At 56.6% G+C, this 10,781-nt stretch overlaps 2 protein-coding genes across 5 annotated transcripts in view; one reads left to right on the top strand and one right to left on the bottom strand.

The window, feature by feature from the left end:
* Positions 1–3,928, top strand: part of GRIN1 (glutamate ionotropic receptor NMDA type subunit 1) — a gene marked incomplete at both ends in the record, with an annotated part of 37,439 nt that extends 33,511 nt beyond the window's left edge. For 3 of the 4 annotated variants that reach the window (XM_080630824.1, XM_080630823.1, XM_080630822.1), the window contains one exon: positions 3,860–3,928. In XM_080630824.1, coding sequence (XP_080486950.1) covers positions 3,860–3,928 — 69 coding nt within the window. Of the gene's footprint in view, positions 1–707; positions 912–3,859 lie in introns of those variants that run through there. The other variant, XM_080630820.1, reaches the window with a different exon arrangement.
* A 3,534-nt stretch (positions 3,929–7,462) lies between these two features.
* On the bottom strand, positions 7,463–9,115 carry LRRC26 (leucine rich repeat containing 26; the record flags this gene model as incomplete). Its single annotated transcript, XM_080630563.1, has 2 exons — positions 7,463–7,710; positions 8,572–9,115. 2 exons carry the CDS (start codon positions 9,113–9,115, stop codon positions 7,463–7,465), a joined length of 792 nt encoding a protein of 263 aa, XP_080486689.1.
* Positions 9,116–10,781: the final 1,666 nt, after the last annotated feature.

Here is a 10,781-nt window from a genome sequence, read left to right as displayed (position 1 = left end):
GGCACATTGCTCACAGGAGGCTTTTGGAGCGAGATGGCCTCACTCATCCCAGAAGATGGCCCCTGCTTTGGGGTCAGCTCCTGCTGCCAGGGAGCCTGCCACAATCTTCTGCCTGCCATGGGGTGACATGGCCGGGGTCCCAGGACATATTCCCCAGGGAACCAGGCTAGCTGGGTCAAGAGCAGGCTAACGGGGCCAGATCCAAGCCAACGTGGCTGAGATGGAAGCTAGCAAGTCCAAGGTCTCGCCATTGAAGGAGGTCCATGGTGGAGCGAGCTTTGTGGTGATGTTGGGCAGACCAGGTGCTGGTTGCTCTGCAGGTTGAGCAGCCAGCGGGAGGGTGCTGCCACCAGCTCATGTCACAGCCTGCCATTTGGTGCCCTCCGATTCCATACAGCAGCCCTGGCTCAGAGATCCCAGTGCCCTCCTGCTGTGGAAGGCCCCATGAGTATGTAGCATGCTGGGACACATTGCCTGGGGTCCTTGTAAAGATGAGAAAGCAGCGAGGTGCTCTGATTCATGATGCTCGGCGGAGCCATGGGCCCACACCAGGTCTCAGATGGGCTTGAGAGCCGATGGGGCTGGAAGGCCAGGCTGACCCCAGCCCCATGGGCTCTCCTGGCTAGCGAGCGAAAGACGCAAACCTGGTGGCCTTGCTTCTTTCCTTTTCGTTGTCGGGAGTTTTAAAAATGGATTCTGCTCTGCAGCCCTGCAGAATGGTCCCTCAGGAGTGCCAGAGAGACAGGCTGGCACCATGGAGCCAAGACAGCCCTGGGAAGCTACCACCCCACTCTGAACGTCCTAGCGCCCACCATCACCCGAGCTGCACAGCCTCTCCGCGGCACATCATCCCCACCGCCCCAGGAGGAGATGCATGTGTTCCCCATAGGCAGCTCCTGCAACTCGAATAGCACTCGCAGAGCTGACGTACTGCCATCCATCGCAGCCACCCACGATACTGCAACCCCACAGAAGCCATGTGAGACGCATAAACCACACAGACACCTTCCGAGCCGGCACATTTCGTACAGACACGTTACCGAGGTGCACAGGTCCCATTAGCCCCACCACTGCAGCCATCACCAGCGCCCACAGAGCCACATGCCAGCCTGCGGGTGTCCCCCCCCCAGGCACAGCATGACACACGTCCCACGCCACCGCCAAGCGAGGGCCCGGTGCTGCCATGGGGATGGTGCCAGAGCTGGTCGAGAACCGAGGGGGTTCATGGAAACAAAGGTCACCTTTTCAGTGAAGGATCAGCCATCCCAAAGCCAAACGCTTCTTGGCTGAAAAAACAACCTAGTTTTGGGCCTAAAAGAACCAAAAGTAGGTCAAAGACAACTAATTTATTCTTTTTTTTTTAGAAGAAAGTTGATGTTTTCTACAGCAAGATTGCATTTAGCTGGAATCCTAATTTTTAATTGAAAAATAACCCCAAACAACCCCAAACTCCAAAATTCTTCCAGAAAATCTTCCACCAGCCAGGGACTACCATATAAGCCCAGATTAGGTTGAAGTCATTTTTAAAGACATATTAAGTTCTTGTCTATATTTTCTTCCTGGTTGTCATTTAAAGTTTTTGGTGCCTTCACTTCACTTCCATACCTTAACATGTTTGAGTCTCTTCTACGGTTAATATTGATTAATTTCTTCGCTTTATAATGTTTGGTTTGGGGATAATTGCACCATCCCTGTAACATAATTTGCCCTAAATTACTGATATGTGCTTCTAGCATTAGTTCTACTTTAACATAGTTTTGATATGACAGTTTTCTTGCTTTTTTTTCATTTTCTTTTCCTTTCTATTTTTATTTTTAGTTTTTATTATTAAAAATTGCATGCATGAACTCTACACAAGAAAAAAAGTAAATGAGAATGTTACCCTGTGATAACTCTGTGATTGGAGGAGATATGCTTTCAAATCAAAAGCCATGCTCTTGTATATTAATTTTTCTGGCCAGATTCCCTACTTGGCTTGGTTATTTTAGCGTTTCCCACCCCCAGAGCTGTGCAGAGAGGCCAGAACGCCCCAACCTACCCTGCTACACCTCCGAGCACCGCAGCCACACGTACAGTGCACCAAGGCACATGCACACCCGCATGCACACACCGCTCCCCCCCTGCTTGCATCAGGCAGGGTATTGAACAAAGGAGCTTTCTTCAGCCCCTTCCTTTTTGTGCCTCAAGTTCCTCCTTCTTCTCCAGCAGTGAGTCACCAGCCTCTCCCCTTTCCCAGTCCCCTCTCCTCCCTGCGGGAATCGAGCCCCATCCCGCGAGCACACGCCTCCGGCCATTTTGCCATGGAAAAGGACAGATTGCATTTAGCTGGAATCCTTGTTTTTCACAAGGTGGGGGCAGCCGCGCCCGTTTTGAGGTGAGAGGGGCGTTTTTTGGTGGCTGATGAATAACCACAAAAAGCTCCCTCAGGGCAGCAGAGCGACTTCAGGACCTCCTTGGCCGTTCTCTGTGCCAACAGGTGACGGCCGAGGTGTTGCCCCTTAGCAAGGCAAAGCCACAACAAGGAACATCTCAGAAGCTCTGTTTTAATATTAGCTGCTGCCTTCAATGACAGAATGATCCTGTGAGATGCTCCCTGGATGTCCCCAGCACGTGAACTGGAGAGATAGGAGTGTGCTGGCTCCCACTCCTGCCCCAGCATCTCCCCACCAAGGTGTTCTGGTGAAGCACAAAACCGGGCAGAACAGAGCAGCCTCAAGGACCCCACACAACACCTATGGGGACCCAGAGCTCCTGTCGCAGGAGTCAAGGTGCAGAGCCACACAAGGTAGCCACAGGGCTAGAGCCACCAGCAGCACCGCAAGGGCCACAGCCACCACTGACCATCGCAAGATGGGTGAAACCCCATCACTGAGGAGCCCGTGGAGCCCAGCAGAATGGCAGCTCTCCTGAGTACTGTGGTAGCAGATGTCACTGGAGAGGGTCTACACTGCAGCACTGGAGACCCACTGAGACCTTTTTCCTGCCCTGACACCCACTGAGGTCCCCAGACAGCAGCATAAGGTTCTCAGCGCCATCCGCTCTCACAGCAGGGCTGGACAGGGCTTCTTCCAGTTCAGGGTTTGGAGAGCAGAACAGGGAGAGAAAGGGAGTACGGAAGGAGGAATGGAGAAAGTAACTAACCAGTTGTAAACCCCTGCCTGGAGAAGAAGGACTTTTCTTTCTCTTGCCCATTGAAGGGCATTGCTGCTCTCCTTTGCTTGCTGGTGGGATTGCAGCTGGGAACATTTCTCCCAGGGAGCATTTGCCAACCCCCCCATCCACAAAGACTGCAGATCCCCAAATCCACACCACATCCCCAACACAGGCTATATTCTCACATTAGCAATTGACACCACAGTTTGTCAAGAGTCACCCACACCACACATCTCACCTGTGTGAAAGGACAGTCAAAGCAGAGGCACTCGAGCAAGGAGGTGAAACGGCCTGGCCTCAAAGCACAGCTTGATCTGGCACCAGAATGATGCCGAACCCCAGCCAGACCCTCCAAACACAGGTTCAGCCGTGGGCTGGGCTGGTGAGTCACAGGCTTTGTCTTGAAGCTCTCCCAGCGCAGCGAGGGGCTCGCTCAGCAGAGACGCGCTGCCACTGAGGGAGCTGCACCGCGCTCCTGAGCATCCTCCCTGCCCGGCCATGGGGTGCTTGGAGAGTGTCTGCAACGACCTCTGCACAAGCTTGGATTGCACTGGGAAGGGGACCTCAGCAGGCAGTGGGGTTTGGGCCGTTGCATTGCCCCCAAGAGATAACCCGTAGGGACGAATGGGATGTAAGTAGAGGTTGCAGCAAGTGCCAGAACTGCCTAACACTTCTTTCTCCTTGTCTGTGTCTTTGTGTGTTGCAGCAATATCACCCCACCGACATCACCGGCCAGCTCAACCTCTCCGACCCCTCAGTCAGCACTGTGGTGTGACCTTCTCCCCGAGGGCCATCAGTCCTTGCCCCAACACAGTAGGAAGGCACAGCCAGGACTGCCTTTCAAAAGGGACACTGATGGGTTCTTCTGGGTGAGATGGGAGGAAAGCATCCTTCATCCATACACAGTGACTTCATTGTATATCTCCCTCCTTTCCTAGGCCTGCTGCCATGCTCATGCCCCAGAATGCACGGCAGAACCAGGACATGGTTTGGACTTCACTTTTCAGAGGTAATCGCTTCCAACCAGTGTTGTTGATAATCAGTATTGCCACTGACCAGCTACGAGCAAGGAGAAAGGTGCCTGGTGCCTCCTCTGCCATGGTAGTAGGGAAGAGTTGGTGCCAACTATGAACACGTGCTCCACTTTGCAGGCTTCATGAAGGCTGCCCAGCACACACACATGGGCCCTCAGACGTGTGCTCCATGTCTCCCACCGCCCTGGAGGGCTCCAGACCGACGTGCTCGTGATCCCGAGCAGGGGAGCAGCAGGTTGGGCGCATGTTCCTGCTGTGCTGAGTGACCCCCCTCTGCAGCAGGGGCTGGAAGATGCGTGCTCTGCTCCTCCCAGGGAATGAACCCCCTGCTCCTCCCTCCCATCAGCCCATGGCTATGACTTGGATCCTGTATGTGGTCTGTTTGCAAGCAAGAGTGATCCCAGCCCTGCAGCCCAAGCTGCTGTGCTAAACACGGTACTCTGGAGCTCGTAATATGCCGTCAGCCAAGAGCCTGGCTCCCCAGCCTTCCTGCACAGAAGACATCCCCAGGACCTGGCCATGGCCTTCGTGTAGCTTTCACACTGTGGTTCTCCCTGCCATGAACATCTCCTCAGGGATCAGCCCTGGATGGTTGCAGTGACCTTCAGCCAAGCTCCACACTGCCTCAGCACCAGCAATGCAAGGAGAGATGCTGCAGGCTGGTCGTGGCTCACAGTGTCAGTCACCACAGCAGGCACTGACAGCTTCCCTGCCACACTCGCCTGCAGCTCAAGCTTGCCAGCAGCTCCTGCAGCAGCCCTGAAGCCCCAGCTCACGTGGCTGCATCTGCCTAAACCTGTAGATGTGGAAGCCAGATCCCAGTTCAGACGAGAACCAAACAAGACTGGCTGATGCTGTTCCTCCCCACACCTTCCTCCCCTCAAGCATTGTGCCCATATGCCAGAATCCCTGAGCACCCTCCCTGTGGGTTCTGTGAGTGGGTTCAGAGATACCAGCGTAGCAGAAGCATCTGGCACCAGCCAGGCTGTTGATGAGCAGCTACAGCGCGTGCACGGGCAGCACCGCATCCCACCTCTTGCAAAGGAGGAAAACCCACCTGCAACACGGTACCAAGCCCCAGTGGCATGAACTGCCTTCTCCTTGCCCCAGCCGAGCAGATGGGGCTCCCCCGAGGGCAAGCAGGCTTTTGAGATGGCAGCTGAGGTCTGTGAGCATCGTCCCACTTACTGCAGTGGTTCCATCAAGTTCATCTCACTCCAGCTGAGCCACTGAACCCATTCTACTTTCTACGTTAATGTAACATTAATACCAAGTTTTTGCAAGAGCTCAGTAAAGTCTAGACTGGATCATGATGCCGTTTATTCCAGTGCCGTGTCCCTCTTTCCGTGTCTGTCTTGTGGCAACGCTGGCAGAGGGCCCTGTGCTGAATCAGAGCCTCACCCAGTGCTGCCGCAGGGTTTGCAAACAGCAAAAGGTGCGCGGATGGGGAGGGATGAAGCCAGCAGGGAGGAAGGCCAGGGGCTGCAGAGAAACCAGGAGGGAAGGGGCATCACCATTCCCGGATGCCAGGCTGACGAACAGCCTGTTGCGGGGGGGGCCGGCCTTGCTGTGGGGGCCGAGGACACTCTGAAGCCCCCTGGCTCTCACCCACCTCCATCAAAGGGAAACCAGTGGCAATCCCCTCCCACTGCTGTGACCCCCAGCTCCTCCCCATGTGCTGAGACCACCAGCCCAGCCATGAAGGACAATAAGCCCCAGCTCCAAATCAGAAGCCAAGACCTCCTGAGGAAGGACGAGTGCTGTTACTAGAGAGGATCTGAGAGAGCTGGGATTGCTCCTGGGAAAGGCTCTGTGCAAGAGGCTGTCCTGGCAGAGGTTCTGCAGCCATCCCAGAGGAGCTGCTGCTTTCACCAGATCCCCACAGCCTTTGCACCCCTTGCAGGCTGAGCCAAGGGGGACTCGAGCAGTGTGGCAGCACATTGGGGTGGTTTCTCTCTTGAAGTAGAAATGGGAGCGAGCCACAGGTGAGGTGACATTTGGTTTATTCACTGCATGATTTATTCAACCCTTGGCAAGAACTCGCCAAGGCATTCACTGACCCCCACCACATCCCTGGCAGCTCTTGCATGGGCAAGAGATGGAGCAAACAGGGGAAGCTGGTGGCCACAATCATCTCATTGTAAGTCTTATTGCTTTGCAATGGGTAACAACGCATGCCAGAAAGGGCTGTTGCTCCTCCCTGAAAGATGCTTTTGTCAGCCCAGCTTGCGCGCTCCTGCGGAGCACTCACTAAGCATTTCCACAGGGAAAGGCAGGAGGCAGCAGGGCAAGGAGACACAGGGGAAGCCCCAGTCCCTTTTGTGGGTGGTGGGATGTGAGGCAGCAGCAAAGGCTGTGAACCCACATTTTTGTCCCCACTCCCATCACTGAGCTGACCTGGACTTGGCCTTGGATGAGCTTTAGTCCAGGGGAAAAGCTACTGGGGAGGAACCACTGCGCAGCTTCACCCTTCCTTTGGCGATCCCTTTGCCAAACCACATCAATGGGAGCTCAAGTGTTTGTCTCTGTCCAACCCTCACCCCAAACCTCAGCCTCACCCTGGATCTTGGCTGCCGGCTGAGCCTTCTCAAGGAAAGAATCCTTCAAAGGAAGCATTTTGCAACCTGCCCTGTCCTTGGGCAGCACATGGAGGGGCCGGGGGCTTTCTGACAAAGCTTTTCTCTCTCTCTGGAGAGCCCCAAAACATCCAGAGATCTTCAAGTGCGTCAAAAGGCACACAGAGAGCTCTGGGGCACACCAACAGGTAAACCAGTGCCTGTTAAGGCACGGAAAGCCAATTGGAGGGCATTTGAATGCACAAAAACTCAAGCCAAATGGTCTGGCAAGCAAAGGCACACTGAGGCTGATGGCACTGAGTGGCATATGGGGAGTGTTGGGGGCACCAGAAGGCCCAATGAGGGTTTTGAGGCAAACCAAAAGGCACACGGAGGCTCCTGACCTGCAATGAAAGGTAAATGGAAACTCTGGGGTGCACTGAAAGGCACCCAGAGGGGTATGATGTGTCCTGAGATGCACACAGGGGTTCCTGGGATGCACCAAAAGGCACAGGAAGGCACATGGTGCATCCTGAAATGCACACTGAGGCCCATAGGCAGTGAAAGGGGCAGGACAGGGTGAGGTGGAGAAGGATCCCCTGTACTCCACCCAGGTCTGAGGATGGCCTTCCAAAACACTGCAAGCATCCTTGCTCGGAGCTGGAGGCTGCTCCCCAAGCAGTGGGGCAGAGGCAGCTCAGCATCATTTGGGGGGACCCCTCAGATGCAGGATCTCCTCGAGACGTGGGGTTCCTTGCGCAGGTTGTGGTAAACCACCACAATGGAGCCTATGAAGGTGCAGAAGAAGATGCTGGCCATGAAAGAGAACGGTCCAATGATCATGAAGGTGATGTAGTGCTGGGCAGACAGTGGGGTCTCCTGACATTGCCTGAAGGACTCATTCCCAAAGGCCATGATCGGATATTTGTTCAGCTGCTCCGGGACTCTGCAGAGGAGCAAGCTCTTCTCTGGAAGAGAAAATCAGTGTCGATGGGTACACTGGGCCACTGGGCCAAGGCAGGTGTCATGGATAGAGGGGATGTATGGGACCAGGGCAGGAGGACAGGGATTAGGTTGATCCGGATTGCCCAGAGCGGGATACAAAGGAGAGCAGTGAGGGTTCAGGGCTCATCTGTGCCCTGTGCACTGGGGAGTGGGATGAGATGGGGAGGGGGCCTGGAAAAGTTTTGGAGCAGATGGTAGATGGGGCAGGGAGGGTGCAGGCCTGGTTCCAAGAGGACACATGTGGGGAGCAGTGAGCACCCAGCATGGAGAGACCACAGAAGATCCCAGCCAGCATGAGTGACGGGCACGCATCCAAGCTGGAAGCAAGCAAGAGCAGTGGCAGCAGAGAGGTCTTGCTGGCAGAGGTGACTCTGAAGAAGGTTCATGGGGGAAGAAATGCAGGATCAGCCCCATGTTCATGAAGTAACCGAAGGGGCTGAAGGCACTGAATCCTAGCTGCATCAGCAGTGGTGCCCACTGCAAGCACACCTTGCCCTCAGCATGATGGGGCTGGTGCCACTGCTGGGGATAGAGCTGAGTTCCTGTCACTGGGACATCGTCCAGCCCTCTTCTCCAGGAACAAGGACAGGCACAGGGTGGGCACCAGCTACCAGACCCAGGGATGCAGACACCCAAGCAGACACAGGAGCTGCCATGGCCTGAGGGTGGGACCTGGGGAACCTCCCCATACCACCATGGACACTCACCATTGCAAGCCCACAGCCGCTGGCAACAGGGTTCTGGGTGCAGCCTCAGCCCTGATGGGGTGACCAGCGAGCATGGAGCGGGTGGGGGGCTTAGGGTCATGGTCCTTGGGCACTCACCTCGCACTTTGTCCCTGTTGTGGCTGAGCCAGCGCCAGAGGGGCAGGATGCTGCAGCTGCACCCCCAGGGATTGTCCTGCAGGAAGAGGGCTTGGAGCTGGGGCAGCGCTTGCAGCACCCCAGGCTCCAGCTGCCTCAGCCTGTTTCCACCCAGGTTCAGGTTGGTGAGGTTGCTGAGGGGCAGGAAGGTTTCGGGGCTCAGCACGGTCAAGTAGTTGTCACTGAGATCCAGCTCCTGCAGCGCTCCGAGCCCCACCAGCGCCTGGCTGTGGATGAGCCCCAGATGGTTGTGGGGCAGGCTGAGCACCCGCAGCCCCGGCAGCGGCGGGAAGGAGCGCGGCCCCAGCACGGTGATGAAGTTGTAGCCGAGCCACAGGGTGCTGGTGTTGGTGGCCAGGCTCGGGGGCACCTCGCGGAGCCCGTGCTCGCTGCAGTCCACGTTCCCCACGGAGCAGCGGCAGGCGGCGGGGCAGCACCGCGAGGGCAGCGGGCGCAGCAGCAGCAGGCAGGCCAGCACCGCTCCGCGGCCCCACCAGCACCCCATGGCTGAGCACCGAGCGACGAGAGCTCCCGGACCTCCAGAACCGAGGCTCCCGCACGAGCAGGATCCTTGGTGCCCGTCCAGCCACTGGGCACCCTCAGCGGTGCGGGCTGGAGGTGCCGGGCAGGGCTGGGAGCAGGTGGATGAGCAGCCCCGGAGCCGCTGCGCTCCCGGGAGCCGTGGACGAGCAGCCCCGGAGCCGCCGCGCTCCCAGCCCCGGTTTTGCCTCGGGGTGGAGCTGAACTTTTCTCAGCAAATATTTCCGCTGTGATGCTGCCCTGCCAAGGTGCTGGGCCGAGCCCTCGTCCCTCCCTCTGCCAGGCACTGCTCCAGCCAGGTAAGCATCCAGCTCGCCATGGCCCAGGATTAACTGCTTGTGTGAGCTGCAGGCTGCAGAGCTGGAAAGAAGCAAAACCAGACCCATCTCTTGGCCTCCGTTCTCCCCATGGGTGTGCTGCCTCATCACAGGATCAGAGAATTGTTTGGTTTGGAAGGGAACTTTCAGCTCATCCAGCTTCAACCCCCTGCCACAGGCAGGGACACCTTCCACACCCCACCGTCAGCAATGTCCCAGGTTACTCCAAACCCAGTCCAACCTGACCTTGAACACTGCCAGGGATGGGGCAGCCACATCTTCTCTGGGCACCCTGTGCCAGCGCCTCAGCATCCTCACAGGGAAGAACTTCATTACCCATGTACAAAGGGGTGTATGGACCCAGGACCCCCATAACTAGCTAAAGTGAGATAAAGCTTAAGTTGTACCATCATCAGATGTAACCTCATCTTCTGTGCTGTCTCACCGTGCCCAGAGGTCCTCAGTGGGGAGTGCTGCTGGCAGCCATGGGCCACCCCACTGAGCCCAGCCCTTGGCCAAGCTCTGTTTGTCCTTGGCAGGAGAGCACAAGCCATGCCAGAATGAGGAGGGTATTGGGATGGGGGTCCCATGGGCAACCCTCCTCCTCCCCAGCAGGACCATAAGTCTGGGTGCACATTGGGGACACCCAGGAGCCCCTATGTTAGAAGCTGTGAGAAAGGTGAGCCCGCTGGGCTGCAGCCACCCAAAACTTGTTTACCCTGGCCCTGGCACGGCAGCACCAGCTCGAGAGGGCTCAAAGTCTGCCCCCACCCTGTTTATACCCACTCCGGTTTCAAGCTGCTGAAGCCCCACAGCAGAAGGTGGAGAGGAGAGGAGAGGAGAGGAGAGGAGAGGAGAGGAGAGGAGAGGAGAGGAGAGGAGAGGAGAGGAGAGGAGAGGAGAGGAGAGGAGAGGTGTCACCTTTTGGTGTCCCTGGCAGAGCTCGGTGGACACCCGGGGGACAACTAGCAGCACCTCATCCCACTGGCAGCCCAAAGAGGGGACACCATCCTCTACACACACCATGGCAGCTCCTGTCCTGTTTAGGACCCTCTTACTGGGTCATCATGGCCAAAGGGCTGGGAGGGCAGCAAGGCAGTGCACAGGGTGTTCCCAAATCTGAGCCAGAAGCAGCAGGCAGGAGGTTTATTAATAGCATCCAGAGGAGCTTTGGGTTGTTTATCTATCCTGCAGCAAACTCGGTTTTACTGCATTAATCCCCATCTGGAAGTAATTCAGAGGAATCCTACAGCCCAGCCCAGCCCTGGAGCAGGGCACAGACCTGCAGCCACGTGGACCTGCAGCACCAGCTCA

Source organism: Psittacula echo (assembly GCF_963264785.1).
Source record: "Psittacula echo genome assembly, chromosome: 16".
NCBI lineage: Eukaryota > Metazoa > Chordata > Aves > Psittaciformes > Psittacidae > Psittacula > Psittacula echo.
Note: the sequence above shows the minus strand (reverse complement) of the source record. Positions and strands in the feature narration are given on the sequence as shown.